Consider the following 24,493-nt stretch of genomic DNA (forward strand, 5'->3'; position numbering starts at 1 on the left):
GCATAAAAAAAACAAGTCAGACATAAAGAGAAAGAAAGTCCTTGTAGATGGAGGCTGGGGTAAGTAAATAAATGATAAGAATATTTTTTAAACCCTCTTCTACAGGGCTAGAAAAGGTGCTTCCGTGCTTTTATTTCACCACTGGTGCCCAACGGCGTCTGAGAGGTAACATATGTCACCTTTTTAACTTATGTCACGAGTAACAAACTGTTCACTGTGATCAAAATGAATGCAGGATGAATTCCACTGTTAATCTCCTTTGCAGCTGTTTCAGCTGTGTGCAGGCAGGCAAAAGAACAAATCGTGTTTATCCTCAGCCGCTAAGGTAACTCAGTCAGTAGAATGAGCGAGCTGAACGACGACAGCTGTAAACCTGGATAAAAATAGATTCATGTAACTTCCAGAGATTCTCTGGAGAATACAGACCATTCTTCTATTCTAAGTTTTGCTGATGTGCGCCATATCAACTCAAATATAGACTCACTATACTTAACGATAAGATACCAGATGCATCTTATTGTATGTAGTCCAAATACGACCTCATTTCTACAGTATCTGAGATGTCAAGAACTCCAGATTCCAGCAGGAGTTTGATATCTCCACATATGAAATCTATGACTCTCATGATTATAGAGTATGACTACGGGTGTCATCATATTTTGATCATATCTTGGAATACTCAGGCAATTATATCTCTGGATTCTCTGGGTTTTTGTGCAGATATGAATAACCAGACTTCATATGTTCTATTTAAACTTCACACCCCAAATATGTGACCCGTCTCCATGCAGGCACATCAAGAACCAGTAAGTCTTGTTAACGCAGCAGCAAGGATAATCCCTCACTGGCTTCCCATTCATGAGGAACAATGGAGGTAACACTACTACTCAATATATATTAATTGAATAAGTCCTGAACATGTTCGTATCATTAGCCATCCTTTTCTTTGAGTGATAGTTTTCAGTTGCAGGCTTGCAAAGATTGCTGTCTGCCTTGCATTTGCTAGCAGGCTACAGGTTATAGCCTCACTAATCCCATTCCTTTTCAAGTTTATCCACCTATTGCTCCTCTTCATTTCAGACAGACTGATCTTGAGCTAAATATGGTAGCTGTCTCTTGTGAGAAAACACTTCAAAACATAAGAAAATGGCTAACTGGCAGCAGGTCTGGATTGTTTTTCTGCTTGTTTTCCTCTGAAGAAATTCATGAATCTTTTCACTTTGCCCTCTTCTTTGATACTTCTCTCTCGGGACATCTTGTTATGTGTTATTACCTATATGATCAGCAGCATGCTATCTTTGCATACACAGATAATTCTGTAATTTGCATAAGATTACAGAAAAGACAAATAATGGTGATGACAAAACATTCATTGAGAAAAGCAGTTTACTAATGCGCCACTGTCATTCTGGATTTATAGTACCTTCCCTCCCACCTCTGAATTGCTCAAGATTTACTCTGAATTGCTAAATGTAGTAGTAAACCCATGCTGGGGAATGCAGAATGGTTAGAGGCTTTAAAACATAATCCTATGATACTGCGAGTAGAGGCCTCCCTGGTGCATGTTTTAGAGCTTTTTTGTGGGTTTTAGCAGACCACGCAGTTTTCTCTAGGACACAGTTGTGGGAGTGTTTGTTGGGAATCGGGGGGTAAGCACACCTTGTCTTTGGTATTCTACCCAAAGCCTGAGTTACAACCTTCACCAGCTGTATGGGGAAATATCCCCTTCATCACCAGAATACTAACACAGATCCACCACGTCATTTAATTGCCACCCCCTCTCGATAAACAAGGGGTGTGATTGAGCCCAGTGAAAGTTTTGTTATGCTGATCGACTCTTTAAAGTCCTCATTCTTAAAATCCTCCCTTGAAACCTGCGAAGGTAAAAACATAACAAAAGGGAATTTGCCATCACTGGCGTTTCTCTCGCAAAGTGTTCCTAATTGTACGTTAACAAGGAAGTAAATCAGAAGGTGTAATTTAAGTGGGCTCATCAGGCGAGCTTACACAGGGATTTGATGTGATTCAGGGGCAGAGCAATTAGTAGGTGTAGCTCTGATTCGTCATTGTTAAGACACACACAGATGTAGAAAAGCCGGCTTCTGATAATTAGGATCTAAGATACTGATAGTGAGCAGACCATTAACACGTCAGTCCTGTTAAATTAGTACTACAAAAATAAAATGAAAAACATTAGAAGCAGGTAAAACATGGGAGAAAAAATTAGGTGGAAAAATTTTAATGGATGGAAATTTTTAATGGACTTAAAAGGTCCATTCTGAAGTAGATGAAAATGGAAATATTAAAGTATTGTGAAGTAGAATTGTGAGGGATTTTTTTCTTGAGTAAATGTAAAACAGAAAAAATACTCTGCACATGTATTTCATGAGCCAGGTGTATAGGAGAGGGACGAGTATTTGCAAGTCAACTCCCGCACCCTGTCTAACTTGCAAAAATACATACATTTGCGATGTTTTGATACTATACCTTCATCAGGCCAATATTCTATATACATTGTATTATCGCCCAATGAAGGTCTAGTACCAAAATATCACAAATGAATGTATTTTTGCAATGGTAGACAGTGTGCAGGAGTTTGCTTGCAACTTTTGGTCTGAGTAAATGTACCACGGGATATGTGTGAATCTTGTAACCGACCTCTCTTAATGAATTGTTCCTGACTGCATGTGAACCAGCAGCTACAGTAAAGACAAATAACCAGGACCACTGTATTATGCACATATGCAGTTCCTTTGTCCCATCAAATTAAGTGAGGCAGCCATGTACCCAATTCCCAGCCCAACAATGATAAATGAGTGAATGACAACAGAATAATAAAAAATCATTTTAATCATCATTCCATTAACTCAAGCTTGTCATCATCAGCAGTATGTTAATGAGCCAACCGACTGTCTTAAATTGAAATGGAGGCAATCCTTTTTTTCCTCGCCTTCCAGCACAGTCGTCAGACTACAATGTCGGCATCGTACCTTTCTGCTAACAGATACGAGAGCTTTGTTTCATACGTATCATGGCATTTCTATGTGAACATATTAAGTACACAGAACGTGTGTCTTTGAGCTGACTTTCATGTCAGGAGAAGGAGGGGAGCGTGGTGACGTGACAGATAGGAGAGACGGCTGTCAGGGGTTTCAACATATGTAAGCGCCAAACTACTGGATATTTTTAACGAGATTTTTAGAATTCTTCCAGCTGTGTTAGTGGCAAGAAGACCGGATATTTTTTGACGGCATGTTGGGACAATTTGCAGCCGAAAACTTGGTATTTTTAATAAGACCTTGAGTTTGTGGCATCAGAACCAGTAAAGAGAAAACATTTTCCTAGCCCTAATCAGGTGGTTTTTGTGCCTAATCTTAAATAGACCGTAAGCACAAATTTGTCAGAACATAACACTGAAAATTAAACTTAAAGAAACATATGGAGGGTTTGCTGCAACATACATTGCCAACCTTTATTCTGCTGATCACGTGGCAGGTTTACACACGTGTGTAGTCTACTGAAGTCTATCCATCATCGCAGACAGGATAACTCAGTTTAAACGACTCCAAAACTCGTGAGGTGAACAGAGGCTGTAAAACAACAGGTGACTGTGTTGTAGCAGCATGGAAATACATTATGGCAATCGCGTCTTTACAGATGGCGACCCAAAGTGTTTGATGGACTGAGAAACAATTAAGCTGCGCAGTGACTATTGGAATGAGATACTCTGACAGCTAATGGGGTGGCGTCTTGCTGTCAGAATGCTATTTACCACACACTGAAACAGGGCAGACGAAGAAGGTATGTGTTAATTTGAGTGCATGAATGTGTGTATGGTGGTAGGAGTCCGGCGCGCCAAGGTAAGTAAGATATGCCCTTATTACTGTGTGTACGTTGTCTGATACACAGACTTTATAGGCTGAAATTTGTGTTTTATTAATCAGCGAAACTCTTTTTATATGGTTAAATAATATGATTGGGCCTTTAACATCCCGTTGTGCACGCTTGCACACATGGTAATCAGCCTCCAACAACTATGGGACTCAGCCCACAAGGATGCACCGTCTTCTGAGCCCCGCTTGCTCCTCACCTCCATAAATAATTCATTTAGCACAGCATGGAAAACGCATGTCAATTAGCCAGGTTTATTTTTTTCCTCCGATGGAAAAACAGCGGGTCTCTCTTCATGCCAGCCAGAGGAGAATGTAGTGAAACAGTGCATTATTTAAAATATCTGGACATGGCGGCTCAGACTACACGGCCTCATTCTCCGTATGAGAAAAGCAAGAACAAAGTCTGACAGTGTCAATTATTCTGTTTGATTTAAACAGGCGTAGCTTTTTTCTTTTTTATTTGTGGGGATAGATTCTCAGATTTGCCTGCTGTGTACGCCTGTGATTAACTGTTCTCTCCATTACTGCTTTACAAGCACTCATGTTCTATGTATCAACATTGGCTGCTGAATGTAATTACTGAAGCTCTTCAAGGAACTGGATCCCTCTTTCCCCATCTGTCTGAGTGTGTAATGACACCAACAATACCACCAGTGATTACACATTTATTTCAGTCAACATTTAAAAATTCCTTTAAAAAAAAAAAAAGAAGAAAATGGAAACCAATCCTCTTGTACGATATGTGTACTGTAGATAACTCAGAATGAGCACCCAGTAATTTGTATGGAGAGAAAGCTTACTCCGTCACAAGCAGACACAGCTGAAACAGATCCACACGAGCTGCTTGCCATTGTTTCCAACATCCGTAATTCATGTCAACAATAAAGTCGTAGTCACCGCTGCCAAACTCAAATATTTGCTATCCTGATATCATGTTCAAGTCTGTGTGGCACATATATACTGTGATTCGGTGTGTTATTCTTCTCTCGTGAATCGGTAAAGTACAGCCCAATCTAAGCTCAGATTAAAGCAGTGTTTCCTTGTGGTATTACTGTTGGCGCCTCTGGCTACCACTAACAGTCTGGCCACTGTCCAAAGAAAAAAACAACCATACGAATCCCAATTTGAGCTAGAAACCAACGTCAATTCTACGAAAAGGCAGAGTAACCCACCGGATTGTATTAATAAGAATGCAGGTTTTGTTACTTACAGTAAAGATCTAGTAGAAGGAATGCTGGTTTTGAACCGTCTTGAGTCAGCGAAGGGAACAGACTTTGACACGACACCAGAGAGCTCTCCATCGTGTGAAGGCCCGTCTGTTCACCCCTGTTTTACCTCAGTTTCTATCACTCCCCCTCCTCACCTTCTTTGCCTCCTCCATCAGCGCGTTCTTTTTCTTTTGCAGTGTAGAGTTTCCAGTTATTCCAGGTGTTCCACCGTTACCTCGAGATAGAGACCAGGTAAACGATGCCTCTTCTTGTTTTGGTTTCGCAATAGAGTGGTGTAGGTTGTAGTCCTAATACCCGGAAATCAGTTAGCATTTTTGCACATCCAGTTCCCTCGTCTCAGTCTATTAGGTTTTTTTTATTGATTTTCCGTTATGTGCCTGAAATAAGGTCTGTGCTAGCCACAGGCTGAAGATATGTTTCTTTCTAAGACATAAAATACATACAGATAATTATAAAGCGCCTAGGTGTGTTAAAAACATTGGTTGCTAACAAGTGGCTAAATGAGACTACAGAAGTTGTCGCGGATATTAAAAACTAAACTGAGACTCAACGACTCACTAGTCCGGCTTTGACAGGCGGACTTCAGTTACAAACTATTCTAACTTTAACTTTACAACTTGTAGATTTATCAATTTATAGAAAGCATGTATAGTAATTGTGTAGTGACATGCTTAGTGGTGGAGACGTTGAAGCCATGCGATTGCAATGTTGTCTGTTCATGAGTGAACAGGAATCCAGTTTTCATGATATTTTCTGTCCTTGTTGGATGGAGCCGTGACCCCTGGTTTGACCTGCTGTGGCTTCCTGCAATCACAAACCCAGGAGCCCCCATTATTTTCGCCCAACTGCAGTTTACATAGATGGCTGTGCTGTATGTGGTACACTATAGATCTGTGATAGTAATTTCAAATCTCACAGGAATTTCAGTTTCTATTTCCCCCCCAGGTCCTCTCCTTTTTTTTCAGCCAGCTTCTGTAAAGTCTCATTTTTCTTACCCAAGGAAAGCTCACAAAGGATATGAGACCTTGGTGTACTCCTGGTGGATTTGAGGTCAGCAAACCCAAAACAGCATCGGTTTTTCATAATAACAAAGCAAGGTTAAATTTAACAACAGTACACTTTAATCAAAGTGGGATTTGCAGACGTTCTGCTCAAGACAGAGGGGTCTACCTTGGAGTTATTGTCAGCAGCGAACACCACAAGCAGCCCTGTTGCTTGGTTACTGTGCCTGCAGTGAATCGTGACTCTGATGGCCTTGGGCTGCTGAGGTAGAATTAGCTCAACTGAACAGGATTTGAGACAGAATTTGATATTTTGTGTCCCTCAGAACCAGTTGAAGGAAAGCACAAAAAATTAAATTTTTCTTTTGTATTCTGGTTCACAAGGAGCACAACAAGGACTCATGAATATATTTAGATTTCACACTTGCACTGATTTCCCGTCTTACTCTTTTCGCGATTATACCCAACAAGTTGCACTAAAACAGAAGCACAAAAGTGTTTACTTTAGGTTGAAATGACATGTTTATGCTTCCCCGTCAGCAGTCAGGGTGGGGAACTTGAATGCTGGGAAATGTAATACTGCTGTGTTCCAGTTCAAGTTGTATAAAAGTAGGTACTCTAACCAATTGTAATTTTACAGCTTTCTAATTGATGAGCAACTGAAAAGATGATGGATAGTGAAAATCTGTTGGCACATTCGGCCATATTTCAAGGTAAAACAACATATTTGATAACTCGTTAGCTGATGTTAACGACTTCCTAGCTGACATTACTGTTTGATTACACCCTGTGTGTTTCACTTCCAGGTTCAGACAAATGTCTCCGTGTGTTGATACTTCTGAATTGATTTACACCTTTTCTAAAACAGTACTAAAACACTATTTTAATAATTAAAATTACTGTGATTTATGAGATCATTTTCTGTCAGAATATTCTTTTTATATTTTTTTTTTTTCACAGTTCGTCTGCACATTTTGTCCATGTTTTCCCCACCGGTTTATGCCAGTTGTGGTGCTTTTTACTTATTTACTAACAAGGAAAACAATATCCCTCAGCTGTATTTTTGAATGTAAGCATGTGAAGATTAATTCCTCACAGCACGCTGACCTTTTGGGTCATGCTGTAGCTTGTGTGGAGGCGACCAACTGACCCGTTTGTTTTGTACATCCTTTCACCATTTATTATCATTGCTTCTAGTTTATTCTGTTAAGAAATTAATGATCCAAGGAAAACTTGCTTTGGCACATGCAGTCCGCCCTCACACAATAAATGTCGGCTTGGCAGCCAAATCAGTGTTTATTACGTTAACCATGCTGGTGCATTCAAAGACAAAAAAAAGGCACCAGGTTTAGACTAGTTCACACCACTTGCATGTTCAGACAGATTGTAACAGTTGACTGTTTCATGACTTTTGCAGGTCATAAACAAGCTCCGACACAATGGTTTAGATATGTTTCTGAATAACAAAACTATCCTCAGAGCTCCTGTGCTGGATGTTACATCACTACCACTGAGTGGCAGTAATGATCATGGTACAGTAACAGTAAGAACTACATTTGCCATGTGGATGGGAACTGCCCCCTCTACCTTTTTAATCTCACACTTTCTTCCGTGGCCTGAGCGATGTGCTTTTTCTGGATCTTACAGTGCTATAGGAAGATGTTGCTTAATCGAAGAAAAATGCTGAGGCGGAGGAGTGAGGCTGGTAAACTCGGGTCAGATAGCTGGCGGATAGATCAATATTGGCAGTCTTTAGAGAGTCTGTAAACGGAACCTGAAGTTACAGTATGCTATGTAACAAAATAACTTATAATAGCATCGGCCTTGTTCAAAATAGGAAGGCAGTGGACTCATTTTGTACTTTATTCCCGTGATTAGCCGTTGACCATGATTAGCTCCAGTGGCACGGTCATACACATGATGTATTAAAGATTTGAATAGGCTTTAATGCAACTTTAACAGAGTTTAATGGAGCTTTAAAGGTCTTAGCGGTAGCAGAGAGTTGAGCACACACAAGCAAATTAAGAAAACATTTTCACCAACATGTTCAGCATTCAGAAAGATTATGAAAGTAGAGAAAAGAAAAGAAGAAAATATACACTGCAAAACATTGGGAAACGCTGCAAGTAGCACAGACGACAACAGAAAGTGTTAAAAAAAAACAATTTAGCTCATTTTTCAACAAACTATTAACCTGTATTATTTCAATACGCGACTTGACCTGTCCAAATCTTTTGCACACCAAATCAGTTAGGAGTATCTCCTCTGACATTTTCCGTGGCAGAAATATTCACGGTGGTAAATAGGCTAATAAACTTTAATAAAGTTAAACTACTTTGGAAAAAGAATCCGCCTACCTTGCTGCAGTCACGCTGTGTTTTCGCCTACTCCAAAACTGTCCCATGCCAGGCTCTGCTTGAGGTTCTTGGTGATGAAAGATGGCATCAAAGCATTCATGTCCAATAAATTTTGTTTGGCCATGTATAAGACAGAAGTCAGTCTTTTCTGGGTCATTGTGCTGCTAAAGATTTTTGATTGACAACATTTCCTAATTTCCTTGCGTTCTCAAATGCACTTTCATGTAATAGAATCTTTGCAGACAGGAAATAAGGCAAAGATACATACGTCTGTCCAATGAATGTTTTAGTGATACCTCATTTATCACCATTGATCAATAATGCTTAAAAAATGCCTTTTTATTTTTATTTTATTGCAAACAAAACTTAGTATTCAGTATGCTCGTTCTTATTTGAAGTGGCACATATATCTGTAAATATGTATTTTAAAGATACTATTTGTCTTTTAGACAATCTTATACAACTTCCTTGAAACTTTGGAACATGGTAGTATTTTCTTTCAAAGAAATAAGAAATAATCTCCTTCCCTGGGTGTAACAACCAGTACATTTAGAATTAATAACGCAGTACACTTAGTTCAGAAATTTTCCTGGCTTGCTGCACAAGTGTTGCCAAATTGGCGATGTTTTCTAAAAGCAGCAATTTCCTGGAGAAAGACGATTGATGAGACGGTTAAGTCTCATCCAAAGTGTCAGTATTTGACGACCTGGGGATGAGACTTAACGTCTTTATCTATCTTACTCCAGGAAGCTACATTTTGTTGAATTAATTCGCCTGCTGTCTTAAGTTGCTGCTCAAGCTGCTGAGCTCTCATGGCGACCGTATATTTCTCCTGATAAGAACGGCGATGCTTTCCGATTTGACATAACTAATTGGAACATGTAACATTTGGTTTCAGCCTACAGAGAGCGGTACCACAGACATTCTCCACTTCATTAAGTGTAGATGTAACGCTTTGAGTCCCCAATAAGAGAATAGCCCCAGTTAAGGTTCCTCCGCTCTCATATTTCTGTTCTTTTGTTGGCATTTCTGAATGTATACTGTTGGCAATATATACAACTACACTACAGTAAACACAATGTCCTGTTTCAGAGCCAGTCTGTTAGATTCTTTGATAACCTCTGGTACCAAATTGTTTGATTTTGTGCCTTACAGTACACTATCTTGTGTCCCAAGAAGATGTATTGTGGTGTATGTGTGTGTGTGTGTGTGAATGGGTAGTTGCTGGTGTGAAGGAGAAAGCACCCTGATTTTAATTCATGTCCAGTGCAAACACAACACACACGCACACACACACACACACACAGAGAGAGAGAGAGCAGACACCACGTGACCAAGAGAAAACTTCATTGTGTGCCAGTGAATTCTTACAAAGCATAAACATGTGTAACAGACTGTAGGAGTTGGGGATTATTGCTATACAGAGTTAAATGCACCATTTTAAAATGCAGAGCAGGTTCAAACACACTCAGTTTGAGACATACAGTACACACACACATAAATCTAAATATATATAAACAGATCAGCTGTCATCAACCTCACACTTTAAAGCTCCAGAGCTTCAGGCTACAACTCGTCTTCTTCTCATCAAAAAAGGCTTTCCCTCATTACAGCAACCTTATCGACAGTCGTTATCTACATTTTTACTATGATGTAGAGTTCCGACATTTTAAATCTAAAACAAAAATATTTGAATTGAAAACAATTCATTAAAAAGGCACTTGGCCAAACGTTTGGTATTATGAGAGCGCTGAGAAGTTAAAAACTTTAACACAGAGGACCTAAAAAAAAGAAAGAAACTAAACCAATGATCATAAATAACAGATAAAAACACTGTTAACACCAGCTGTGTGAATACCCTAACTGGTCACATGATATAACTAAAGGTCTTTAATGCTTTAAAGCTCATTTGATAAGCCATTAATAAGGATAACTTTTGGATAACCAGGTCGTTAAACATTTCTCTGGCTGGTATTTATGCTCCTCCTGCATGACACTTTTTTTGTGTGTTAGTTGTTCAGGAAGTTTCCTGTAAGGCTCTGTTTGACCTCTGACCTTCTGAGAAATATCTGCAGAGCATCTGGTCTGCATTACAGTTTTTAGCAACGTATTCATATTTACATTTCCAGACTTGAATTACTGTAAGAACCTATGTTCTTACAGTAATTATTAATCAGGTGTACCTGGCAACCCAAAAGTTGTTTGTTAATGGTTTATGATTCATGAATGTGATTTGGTAGAGGTATCTCCCGCCACTGAAATAAGTCTGTTTTACAAAGGGTAGGGAAGGAACTTTAGCTCTGCTGGCTGGCCCATCTTTGCTCGTCATCTTTCTGCCGGTAGTGGAAGAGGCTGGTAGTGTCGAGCTCACCCGCATAGCGAATAGCCTCTGCAAACAACTTGACCACCTGATACAAACAGAAACAAAAACATTGAGCTGAAGCAGAGACACAGTATGTAAAGACTAACTGAACACATCACTTGTGTGATGTTTACTGACCTGGTAATTGGTGATGAGGGGAACACCGTGGTCGACGGCCATTCTGCGGATGGCGAAGTTGTCCTTTAAGTGGCGAGTGTTGTTATTTGGCAAGTTCACCACCAGGTCGATATGACCCTCGTTGATCAGTCTGTGAAGACAAATAAAATTAGGGTTATTCAATCAGCAATAAATGTAAACAATTTAAAGGCGCACTATGTAGTTTTGGGGAAGATATTTTAATCAGAAGAAAAAGATCATTTTTTGACTTATTTGTATATGCCTAAATAAACAAACTCTCTTTGTTTTCATGACTGAATAAACTGAATAAACAAACTGACCTTAAAGGACAACACAATTTCATACTATTTTTACTTTTACTTTTTTATATTTGGCGGACCCTGCCACCTTTCTAGCTCCAAACAGTGTTCTGGGGACCTTATTTTCCTCTGAGAAGAGCTTGTTTATTCAGTTATGGAAAAAAAATTATATTTCTGAGTTTGTATTATTATCTCATTAATATTGTAAATATTAAAATTCTGAGTTTGAATTTCTTCTCCAAAACGACCTCCTGTAATTGGATAAAGTTGCTTCTACTGTGGATCCCATTGAGAGTCAACAGCTAAGAGCACAAACATGGCCCCCGCTAAAATAAACCAAATTTTAGAACAGAAGGACCTTTAAATGGCGTGAAAGTTTATTTTTTGTCACACTAACTTGGAAAACATATGTGAACACCTTGCAAAAAAAAGGGCTATAAACCTTGTGTGACCCACGACTGCTGCCATATTTGAATACATTTTGTTTCTCTCTCTGTCACACACACACACAGTATAGCCCTGGCTTCTGTGTCACCTTTTTTCATTCGAAGGCCTTTGACAGACAGCCTCGAATTAGAGCTGAATTCTAATAAAAAAATATGGAGAACAGACAACAAAGGTCATGTTCCTCTCTATAAAGAATTGGCCTCTATGCCACCTCGCACAGCTGATGCCAGCCAGCCAGCCTTGTGTATGTCTGTTTATGTGTGTGTTTGCGTGTGTGTGTTGTTTGGGTGTAGGCCTATCAAATTCCTTTTTAAATCCTCGTCTTCACCAGATGATTTCTAGACATATGCTCCAGATGGCTCCATCGTAACATGATCATGACTTGTTTGTGGAATCATTACCTCAGAATTGCAGTCACACACAGCCGGCTACAATTACTTCAAGTTTCATGCAAGAACGTTCGAGAAGTGTTGTACCTTTGACAGCTGACGGTGTCTGTTGTAAAACCATTGTTTTCTCTCAACAATAACTGACAGAAATGCAGTCAGCTTCACTTAAAGTGCAATCGACTAAAATGATAATTAAGGTTGTCCGAGGTTTTGAATGCTAAGGAAGTATTCGTTATATTTTGGTTTAATTTGTGGCCCGAGCTAAAACCCAAGATGCTTCAGCTGCTTTTATGATATCCCCAAACTTGACTTGGCATTGATCTGACATCAGACTTTCTTCATCCTCCTTATTCAAGCCCTATTTCTGGCTAATGCAATGGCTCTGGACTTCTAAGTCTGCTACATCTTCTTTGATCTTATCAGCATATTACAGAGATAATGAAGGGGCTATGCCCTTAGATCTTAAGGCAGTATCTGATTAGATATTAGATAAGATATCCCAATTCTGAATCTAATGATTCGCAATTTATGTATAACTTAAGCCTTGCCTCGGGAAACCAAAGGAAAGTCTTTGCCTCAGAGTTTCATGTTCACTGCTTTTCCATGTTTGTGAATGTGTCAAACAAAAACATCCATTGAGTGTCAAAATGAATATTCTCCGACCTCTGAATACTGGGCAAACTGGTGTCCCCTCCCTTCTGAGAGGGCCAGGCAACAGGAGTAGCAGGCACATCATTGGCGCACAGCCAGGCAGATGTTGCTTCAGTAGCATAGAGCTAGAAAACAGAAATAAGGCAACATTACAACATATTCAGAATGTCATGAACAAAATTAAGGAACATCTTTTCTAATAAGGGTGGAAGAATAAGAACAGGCAGCTTCATCAACCGTAGAGGGAAAATCTGTCTGATTTTCAATGACAAGTCTGGTCTGTAGTGTTTGGAACATACAAGCTTTCAGCACTCACTCACCTTGAATCCCTCCTCTTTCAGCTGGTGGGCTGTAGCCAGGAAATTGGGTCGGAACGAATGCTGGGATGACGTGAGGGGAGCAGAAAGACAAAGAAACAAAATGCAGCCTTATAAATACAGAGCCAAGACATATTTTGTACAGTTCATCATGAAGGTTTGCTTTAAATTTCCTCTTTTTAGATCATTAGTCATACGGTGCAATCGTGATGTCTTCAAGCATGATGGTAATTATGAATATAGATGCATGACTACTATACGTGTGTGTTAGGTAATCATCACAGACTAAAACTTAGTTTACAGACAAAATAAAAAGACTTAATGTGTGTAATGCCACAGTCGATATGATCCAGGACCATCTTTGCCTTCTCTCAGGATACTCAGGTTTGTGTCCCATGTGGAACTTACCATTAAGTTTATTTATTTATTATATATGTAAAGTTTTTTTTCAGTTGTCTGTCGCAATCTGGATATCTACTTGGTTAGGTTTAGGAAAAGGGTTGAAGTTTACCCTTTTACGTTAACCATGTGTTAGAAAGGCTAACTTCTACCATGTCTCTTTCCCCAAGTCACATTTAAAAATGTGATTGGTTAGTTGGAACAAAAGGGAACCACACCAATACCTCCAACTCTTCTAAAAAACACCTCTAACAATTTAAATAGTGTTCCTGGTGTATGATTAGAAGTGCTGAAACATCAGCTCCAGAAAACAATCAGACCCCATCACTTTTTGTTGCATTACAGTAATGACTTTGATTTTATGACACAAAATTGCGATGGCAGTCAGTGTGGAGCAAAAACGAATTGCAGTACGTATTGTAAATCTTATTAATAGGTTCCCAAATGAAGGATGAGTGATGTGGACTGAGTGTGATGGAGCAGCTTTTCTAACTCTGGACTCTCTGTTGTCCCACTGAACACCTGAAATGTCAGAAAAACTCAGACAACTTACCAGTTGCACTTTTTTATATTTATTCTCAATCCTCTCCTTTCTGCTCCTCTCTGCTTTCTCCTAACCCCTAACCCTGCTTTAAAGGATAAGTTCACCCAAAAATGAAATATTCAGTCATCCCATGAGAAGGAAAGTGAAGTTTTGCAGTCCACAACACATTTCTGTAGCTTCACAGCAAAACAGCGTTGCAGCATTCTCCTAAACAACTGTTTAGTCGGTTGAAACGTCAACCGACTTTCTATCAGCGCGAGGGTCAGTAGATGACGACTGAATTCCATTTTTTGGGTGAACCTACCCCTCGAAGCTCTGGTAAAAGTCTCAATGACACTAAAAAAGTAAATAAAGAGAAGAAGGATGAAGGAAGATATTGGGATTGAGTTCTAGGAGTGTTTGTCAAATCAAGTTCTGGTATTTGTTGTTTATGTTAAGGCTGCCATCGTAATCTAACACTAAATTTATTCTCCTTCAGAGCTCGGTGTGGCTGATGAATGTGCAAAACTATGGTCGGTCCATTGACCTCATTGATGCTGGTGGAGAAAAAAAACAACTGGCACTTTAGATGCCTAGTTTTGTATCATCACATCCCTAGTTTTTGACTTTTTACAGTAAAATGTCTTTGACCTGGAATTAACAGTTCCGTATCTTCCTGGGAATGCCTCTACCAGCTTTGCACAAATTTCTCCATTTCTGCCTCGCTAAACTAAGTTGATGTGGAGCACTGATTAAAATCTCCCAGGCTCTCTAAGATTTTCAGTGAGGTTAATTCGAGTGCAGGTTTTTGCTGGGCCGCCCAAGGGCTTTGGAGATTTGACCCTGAAGCCACTCCGACATCACAGTTGGAGTGTGCCAAGATTACAGTGATTCTGCTTTTCAAATTAGTTTTATAATTTCATTTTATTTTCGGTTTTCCTTTTCTGGTGAGTATTTCAATAACTGGTTATTATTTTTTACGCATTTTAGGAGCATTTTTATGGCTTTATTATCAAGTCAACAGAAGAAAGATGACAGCTTTAAATTAGGCCTATATGAACATAAAATTATGTGCAAAAAAAAGTGAAGAAATGTACAGATAAAACTAATACTGTCTGTTTTATATTGCTAGAACGTAAATCCAAGAGTTGATTTGGCTTTGTGACAGGTTTAAGGTCATAATTTTAAATATTATATTTGTCTCACAAACAAGACAGGATGTAAAGAAGGAATATTAAATAAATTTATGTTGTTACACATTGAAATGACCCGACCCACTTTATGGATTCCAGCAAACACACTGAAAGTGCTGAAAGCTCCTTTGTGAGTTTTCACAGCTAATTTGCAACTGATTATGCTCAAACTGGGTGCCCTTCAGCTTCGTAAACAATACGCTTGCTAAAATTACTGCTGTCTCACCCAGAATCATTGTGATGTGGTTTGATATCTTTTGTATATTCTGCAGCCTACCTTAATAAGTCTTATATGACACAGTTTTCTAATTTGGTTTTCAATTTTGACACAGAGCGCCTGGGTATTGGTACAGAAAAGGTGCCTCCAATTAAAATGACAGAGGCAAACAGTGAGTATTCGGGAGAGTGTGACAGTTGTTGCCGTCTTAACTGTTGTCTTCCAACTCTTGTCAAAGTCTCGCTCTCTAAGATTGTAGCTACATACATATGCTATGAGCTATACTTTATGTTCTCTTCTTCATAGTACATCATTTTTGCTTTTTACTTATATAAGAAGTTAAGGTCAACACACACACCGCCAGCATACAGTATGATGTGCATGAAAGCACCAGCATCCATTACTGTCTATGTAAACTCATGCACAGGGGTTGTGTCCTGACAGTGGCCATTGCAGGCAGTTGCACGTTAAGTCTTCAAGGTACACTACAGTTCTGTTTTCTTACGCCGAAGTTTCCAGAGAAGCAGCAACTTATCACATTCACTCCCTGCAGTAGCACATTACAGCTACTGTCCTTTTCCATCAAGTGTGTTCTGTGAGCACAAAACTGACCTGCTAAGTCAATTCATTAGCAAACAGCAGCTTATTTTTACAACATTAACATTCATTTGGAGTCATATTTTGGCTACTTTTTGAATCTAAGCCCAATATTCCCACTAGTTTTAGGTCTGTTTTGTTCTCCACAATTTCCTATGGCAAATGTCTGACTCTTAAACAGCTAAATGCTCCAAGCTGCTACCTGTGTTGGTTTCCTTTATGGTACTGGGCAGATAGCATTCAGCAAGTTATTAGAGGGGCGGTGGGGCTGTGCCAAAGCAGAAAAGTTGTGGGCAAGGAAACCAAGATAATTAGCTGAAAATCCTAAAAACTCTGAGTCAGGTAATAATTCTCTGCAAGTTCGTCACAATGTGTCCCCATTCACATTAAACATTGCTATTAATCAATTTAATTGTTAATATAGAAAAAAATGGTTATAGCAGCTTTATTTATCCTAACCTTTTTGTCTTAACAGCAAGTTCTACTGTAAATGACATGCACCAGTATAATACAAAACAAATCAAGCTGCAAGACATGTTGCCATTATAAAGTTGTTGCCTCTGACATGTTCAGCTAATTTTTAAAGCCAACTTTTTAGTGTAGTTCTTCTACTGTAAACCAGCATCAGCCGCCACAGAAAATGACCCAGTATTCTGACATTTGGATTGAAAGGCCCAATTCCAATACACCTCTTAGCCCTACCACTTAGTCCTATGCCTCTGTTATGCACATTACGTCCTATGGGTGGAGTGTTTTGATTCTTATTGATATAGAGCGGTATGGTGAAGTGTTAAGGCTACTCTCTGTTGGTTCAATGTATAATGGCCTTTATAGCAAACATAAAACAAGCAAGCAGTTTGCTGATGAATTCTGATTTCATTTCATTTCAATGTTGCATTCGTCAAATTTGATGCCATATGACGCCCAAAATTTAACTGAAGTCCAGCAGCGTAGTTGCAGCACTTGGTACCGCTCAGTGCAGACTGGCAGAGTGGGAGCATGGGTTGCTAATGTTAGCCTATAAAGCACTGGTGGTGGTCAGATAATGAAGCACTGTTCTTTATTATTTGATTACTTGATTGATAGTGTGAAGTTGTGAACATCTTGCAAACTTTCATGCTTTCCTATCTCCATCAGATTTGGGCATTCTGATAATACCAGGATGTCCACAGCAACACAAGAGTAATCACCACAGTTGAAGACAGCATAGTGGAAATGATCGGTCACATCTGTTTACATAAACGCATTCGGCGACTGCTGATGAAGTGTGAGGGTCTTGAAGGGTTGTCCCATTTCATAGGGGGAGATTTCAACCATTATTCCTTGTAACTTTGTTCTGAGGGGCAAGAAGGCAATCAAAAACGAGGGGTAGGGGTAAAAATTGGAAAAGCGTTTGAGCCCTTACACACGTTTTGAAATGTCGAAGACTCCCTAGAAAAGCCTAGAATATAGTTGCTGGACAACCAATGAATAGGTAGAGGTATTTTGCCAACTGGAACGGTCAACTGGAACAGAGAGCGTAACAATCAAGAGCCCTGACAGACAGACATTTCCAATACAGGACAACCACACCAAAAGAAAAGAAAGACACAAAATAAAAGTGTCTCTGTGCTTGTTAAAATATACCGTATGTAGCCATTAGCTAAATTTGCAGAAGGAACATTGCACCATGGCAACAGTGTACTACAAGGGAGTCCGCATACTACCGCCCTAAAGCTGGAGGCCTCAAAATAAAGTAAATCAAATTAAGTCTGTTTCAGTCTTCCTGGCACAATCTTTCTTAAACAGATTGGAGGTAAATCATATCTGTGTTGCTGCGTGTTCTGGTCCTGTCAGCCTAAAGGATTTCTGCTTGTCAGCCACATTACGGTGCACAGGTGACCTCAGGTACTTGCCTTGAAGTGGACGTGTTCCCCAAGAGCACCAATTATACAGCTAGTGTTGTGAGTGCTTTGTTAGAGCTGCATTAGTCAAACCGGCAGTTTGGCAACCCAGGGTGGCAGCGCGACTTAATTACCAAAACTCATGTAATGTGGAGTCATTAAACAGTGAAGTGCTCAGGCTTACATTTTGTTCTTTTCTGCTGCTGAGAAAGGAGAGGGGAAGTGTTTTTGCAGGAAGTTTATCAAGGGACAGTGATTCAAGACTTCTTTTGAAGGAGCATGTTTTTGTACTAAACTTGTTTTGTCATTTTTTGGGAGCTGTTCCTCTTTGTCTGTGTATTTTCTTCTTATCCATTCAGGTACTGTATAAGGGGCATCGCCAGTTCTGATAGCTGATACGCATTTTAATCTCTGTGGGTCACTTTAGAGCTGTTGTCTTTGTTTTACAAGAATTGTCAGGTATGGCATGAATCAAGGTGTGATTTGGTGTGAAACAAACTGAAAAGTGCCAGACTGGCATTGTAAGAAGCGGATAGCCTAAAAGATTTAGGCCATCTGTTCAGAAGACACCTCGCATTTGTTGTCTTGTGGGCAGGAGGCACCAAAAGGAAACACAAACAGGAGGCAAGTGGACTTCCAGATGGCTATAGTCTTACCTGAATCCCAATCAGGATGCCCTTCTGCGGTAGCTTGAAGCCTGTGGAGAGCATAGCCTTCAGGAAGGCTGAATAAATGTTTGGTCCAAAACACGCTACCTGCAATAAAACACACAAATAGACACACGTGACTTACTTCAAATTAGATGGGAGAAATAAACTATGACAAAAATTAACACAAAAATGGGGTTGTGTGTTCCTGAGGGACTTACTTCTCCGGTTGAGGCCATCTCGCAGCGAAGCACAGGGTCTGCATCCCTCAGCCGCGGCCAGGAGAACATGGGGGCCTGGTGACAAAAGAGAAGAGGAAGGGATTTGTTTTGACATGCTTTTGATGTAACAGCATATCACAACATTGGCCCTACATCACCTTGTTCAGCTGTAAACAGTAGTTACCTCAAGTCACAATGTCATTTGGTCACCAAAAATACAGCTTTCATGACAGTGAACCATTTTCTATGACTGTTGTGTACATACAGATTCAGGTTGATTGACCATGAAAAGGGGGAAGTACAAACTCATAAATACTGCAAAGAAATAGGCCATCAATAGAGAATCATTTCCTACATAAATGGCAGCAGTCCATTGGAATAATTTTAGGGATTTTACAACACTGCTGCCACCCAGAGGTGACACAAAGCTTGCATTCCTTTAAAAAATAACAGGTGAACTAAAACTGTGACAGTTCTTTAGTAATGAATTAAGTGTTTTCCCCCAGTCATTTCATTTTGTCTCTTGCAACCGAGCAAAAATGTGCAGTATACCAACTATTTAATTTTATGACAATTGTTGACATGCACTTGACTGCCTCTACTGTGATGACATTGACGACAGCCACCACAGACAATGTGGTTGTGTTGTGGTTTTTGTCTATCCGATGTATTTTTAATGTCTATATGTTCTGTGCCGTAGCACAAATTGCCTCTCAGAGGACATTACATTTTTTCTAAGTCTAACTATGAAACTTTAAGGGCACATCAGAGAAGAGAGGGTACGGTAACACATAAAAAGTTTAAGATGTTAGTAATACAACGGTTGGTGTGGACAGACTGAAAAGGGGAAAATATGAAAAGAAACGAGGCTTCCAAACTTCAGGCCACCAGTCGCTTTAACAGCCCGTCTCAAAACCGAGAAGAAGGTGGCCCCGAGTAATAAAGCAACAGCAGGGTGAGCCAGAAGAGAAAGCAAAAGACAATACAGAGCGAGAGACGACAAAGAGGAGAGAAAAAATAAGATAAGACTGAATAAAATGACTTAAATAAGAGGAGAGAAGAAGAAGAGATGAAATAAATGCAGGAACAACAAGAGTAAAATAATGAATTTAAAGACAGGAGAAATAAACTGAGCAATTAAAGGGGAAGAGAATAAATGAATAGAGAGGAAGAGAAAGATATAAGTATATAAGTAGAGATGCAGAGAAGAGAATGATTAAAAGGAAACTGCCTGTACAAGAACAGAAGACAATAGCTTCTCGTTATTTTATTACAGACAAATTAAGAATAGTGGGGCGCCATGTTCAAAGCCATTCTTATTTCTCCATTTAAAAAACAGACAACTCCCATTACCTTGAAAAGAGAGAGAGAGAGAGAGAGAGAGAGAGAGAGATGGTGTGGCATTGTGTGGTTCATGTGTACGCACACACACATAGAGGCAAGGGCCACTAGGGGGGTATTCATCCTTGAAGCGGGCTATCTAATCAGCTGGATGTAATGTTCGCATACTAATGTAAGGAGGGACGAAGAGCAGGGAATGCAGACGGGGAACCAGCATCGCTTATCACGGCTTTGTTCAAAGAGTCAGAGAAAAGACGGCGAAGTGTGCGGAGATAAAATGGCAGTATGTAACCAAGACAGAAAATGAAACAGAGGGAGAGGAGAGCGAATAACCGTGAGAGGGAACTTTTGAATGTGCAATAATAGAGACAAGAAACTAGAATAACAAGAAGAGAATTTGTGAAGTACAGAAAGTAAGTGACACAAAGTGAGTAAATTCCCAAAAAAGGGAATTGCAAAATATTCCAATAAAGAAAGGAACCCCGTACTAACTACAGAACCAGATCTGGGGCGGCCGCTTCAAATTAAAAAGCTAGGAAGTGGAAACAACCACAAACAAGAGCCGCACATGAAACACACAGAAACCGTACACAAGCCTTCATGAGCAGAATTATGAAAACCTCAGTGGTCTCAGTTATAATCGTTTGTCCTCCAATTGCAACAGTGTGTCTCCGCGACAGAATGTCTGTGACCGTCACAATAACCAAAGCTCTGTAACTACAACACCCTAACACGCACACAAACACTACTTTCCCCATCTCCCTGTCCCACACCGACCGCCCACTCCTAAGAGACTGCAGAATTGTGAAGCTCCGCAACATGAACAATGTTATCTTGGGGCACCAGCTGAGCTCCAGTGGAGAAGGAAATAAATAAAGTAAGACATTTCCACATAACATTGTTGCTCGCTGTCGTTCTTGTTGGAGGCGGAAGTGGCACCTGTGTAAATGTCTTTATGTTTGCAGCTGTATTTAAACGAACAACATTTGTACAGAGTTGTGAATGGCAATTCCATTTTTTTCTGATGCTACAAATGACAGATATTTTACATTGTAACAAAAACTAGGAAAGGCTCAATTTCACTTTCAGTAAGGACCTACAATACCAATCTTTAGCTGTCCTTGCACACCAATTCTAAGACATTGCTAGGTGGTTGCTAAATCAAGTTTCTAGATGGTCAATGCTAGGTGGTTGCTAGTGTTTCGGTGGGTATCCCATGTTGTAGATAGCTAGCTATAGGTTGTTCAGCTTGGTTTTAGGTAGTTGCTGGGGTGCTGCAGGTAGGTTCTTTTGGCAGTGCTAAGGTGTAAAGCTAGAGAAGGTGGTGGTTTGACAGATTCTGATTGGTTTGTTTGTGTACTATGTGAGTCCACCACAGAAGTAGTGCTAATGCTAGCATTAGTGCTAGTAGCAGTAGTTATAGTCCCTCAATTTGTACAGGAATTGGTGGGATCCCATTTAATTGTAATTGTACCTTTATATGATTACATGTGACCAATTAACTTTGATTAATGAATTGATCCAGTGCGTCTTCTCTGACAGTTGTTCCCACATACTACAAAGGCAAATCCTCCAGCTTTAGTACTGGTTGCTGTGACGGTCGTGTTTTAATGCCCAATTTCTGAATAAAAAGTGAAAATTGGGATATAAAGCAGTTTCAAAAGTTTTAAAATTTCTGTTCCTGCAGGTGAATTCACCATTAACACCTCCACTGTACTGGAAAAGTAGTCTGAAAAATCTAAACTAAAAGTAAACCTCAAAAAGTTTGGTGAACAATTTAAAGGTGGAATTGGGTGGAGATAAAATTCTGTCAAATTACTCCAATCTTCTCTATGGGGAAGAGAGGTGTAACTGCAAATTTCTAAAACTATATAAGAAATTGCCACCAAAAGTCAAAGCCGCATATATCAGTGAGCAATATTTTTCAAATAACCATGTATCATATAGTACGTTTGTGTGGGAGAACACTGGCTGAGACAAGAAAACTAGGTGAGATTCTCTAAAAGTGTACATTGAAAAGAAAGTAAAGTAAAAAGCATTCCATTAGAAAGGGTGCATTTACTATTACATTAAGTCAATCAACAGAATAACAGACAGATACTTCTGCTTTTATTCGGGTAACATGTGGGTGGTATTAACATGACCTCCTCACTTTAAAGCTTTTACAGTTATGCAAGGCCAGTAAGATTATTCTAGCAAATGTTTTTCCTTAAGTCATTGGGCTCACAAGAACGTCTCTATCTCCGAAAGTCGCATACCGTCCTTCACGCCATGGTCAAGGGGACAAAACGTCCAATGAAGGAAGTTATTTTTCTTCAGACGATAAGTGTGCACTGGGGAGTGACACCAAACCACCAAACCCCCTTTTCTCCTTCTCAAATGTTGTTTTCGTTCTTGTCTTCCTCTCAGTGTCATAAATACAACTGTGTTATTGTTCCTATGAGTTTGTATGTAGAGACAGAAATGACACAAAGGGGACTTGTTAGTGAAAAGAAAACATTGTGCCCTCAAACGAGGGAGAGTTTGACAGAAAAAAGAGACAGCAGGAGCAACAGAGTGAGGTTGAGGAGGAATGAGACAGATAAATGAAGATCGTCTCTCTGGATTGCAATGACTTGTGCCTTGTGACGATACAATGAGGACAGGGACCATGAGGGCTGAGATGGAGTATATTTTAATGGCACACACTTCAGGCTACGGAGGCTGGATACATCACCGTGTGTTTACGGAGTGGGCTTGATTTCGACGCAGCAATAATGCGTTAAACAGGAAGAAATTAACTACAGTCGCACTATTTCATTAAGCAATCGTCGTGTATTCTGGCAGGGTTTCCAGCAAGGCCGTATTAGTCAGGGGGTATGAAGTCTGTATCATAGACTCCAAGTAAACTCTGGAAGTCTTTTAAGCCTGGCGCCTGGAGTATTCAGAGCTCTGATTAATATTCCTCACCACTATGCAGACTAGAAATTGAAAACTTTAGGTGGTGGGGGAGAGTGGGGGATTATGCCTGCGTGATTGGCTCCAAACTACAGCCATTGTTACAGCAGCTCTGTTGTAATTAGAGGGAGAAATTACTTTGGAAAAAATAGCTTTGGAACAGCTGGCGACACGTAAACTCTCTCACATCCAATCTAAGAGGTAAGCCTCCCAGCCGGTATGAGAAGGCACCTACTACTCCCCCCCATCATGCCAAGGTAGAGGGATGAAGAAGTAATTGCTGTCTTTGTTATGTGATCCAACAGAAGCGGTATAATGGTAACCTGCAGTACCTATTAAGAGATCATACATGTAGGGCTCTTTACATATGAAATAATTGTCCAACATACCTTCTTCATTAGACTGTAAGAGGTTCAGACACATGGTTATTAGGAGGTGTCAGGAAAATTAACCAAACAAGTAGACATTACCTCTGAACTCACTGTTCTCTAATTCTCTATATTTACACTGCAACGACATAGGCCTGTATGAGTTGAGAGTAAAAAGTATGATGCATAATGAAGCCATGGTTAAATCCTCCATTAGAGTGGTGTGTAGAGACTCTCTCATGGACAGGAGCTAAAATTTCATTGGAGCATCACAGCGTCCAGTCTGTGGATTAATTTTAACCCCTAGCAGAGCAACACTTGCTGACCGCAGAGATACTTGGGCAGCAACTTGGCTGACCCAGGGTCACATTAGTCGACCAAAAGGTCATTTTGTGAGTACTTGGGGCTGACCATAAGTCATGGGCTGACCAAAGAAGCACTAGGGCTCACTAAAAGGTCACGTGGTCAACTGGCCAAGGGGCTCTTGAACAGCTGTAACTCGGGCTGCCCCAAGTCACACTTATGGTGATTTTTCATTTGCATTGTTAGTCGTGCTGAGTCAAACAATGCTGTTCTGATTTATGTTTCCATTACCACTTTAACCACCACAAGTTGAATAATACCACCACCAATCTGAGTATCTTCCACCCCCAGCTTGAGAACTACCTTTGCAAAGGTAGGACAGTTTGAGAAAACTGATGCGTTTTTTGAACATTGGATGTAAATCTGGTCTAGTAGTAACCTAAAATAAGAGTATGAACCTGTAAATAAGCAAATATGTCTAACTTGTGAGCCCATTTTGGCTACTTGCTTCCTATTATGTGAAATTTTAAGAGGTCCAGTGAGGTCAATCTTTGGATCATTCCATTATAGGTTATTATACAGGTTTATGGCAACAATATACAGTATTGTCGAACTTCTAGTTGGGCAGTGTGGCCAAGAAAGTAGTTTCACAAGAGAATAGGCCCTCTTCACAACAGAGCAGGAAAAGCACAGGTGTAATAACCTTAAAGATGGCTCCATTCTGAACGGCACAAGGACCCTGAATTATCATTCATTTTATCATTTCCACCCGTGCTTTTCT

General features: G+C 39.9%; 1 protein-coding gene across 1 annotated transcript in view; it reads right to left on the bottom strand.

The window, feature by feature from the left end:
* Positions 1–10,355: 10,355 nt before the first annotated feature.
* cps1 (carbamoyl-phosphate synthase 1, mitochondrial) overlaps positions 10,356–24,493 on the bottom strand; it is a 54,209-nt gene continuing 40,071 nt past the window's right edge. Inside the window, exons 33-38 of the mRNA XM_073473581.1 lie at positions 18,764–18,838; positions 18,552–18,650; positions 13,087–13,146; positions 12,779–12,891; positions 10,981–11,110; positions 10,356–10,888 (exon numbers count right to left, since the gene is read on the bottom strand). Of these exons, the coding sequence (XP_073329682.1) occupies positions 10,775–10,888; positions 10,981–11,110; positions 12,779–12,891; positions 13,087–13,146; positions 18,552–18,650; positions 18,764–18,838 (591 nt within the window). The 3' untranslated portion in view covers positions 10,356–10,774. The remainder of the gene's footprint in view (positions 10,889–10,980; positions 11,111–12,778; positions 12,892–13,086; positions 13,147–18,551; positions 18,651–18,763; positions 18,839–24,493) is intronic.

Source organism: Pagrus major, chromosome 9 (assembly GCF_040436345.1).
Source record: "Pagrus major chromosome 9, Pma_NU_1.0".
Lineage (NCBI taxonomy): Eukaryota > Metazoa > Chordata > Actinopteri > Spariformes > Sparidae > Pagrus > Pagrus major.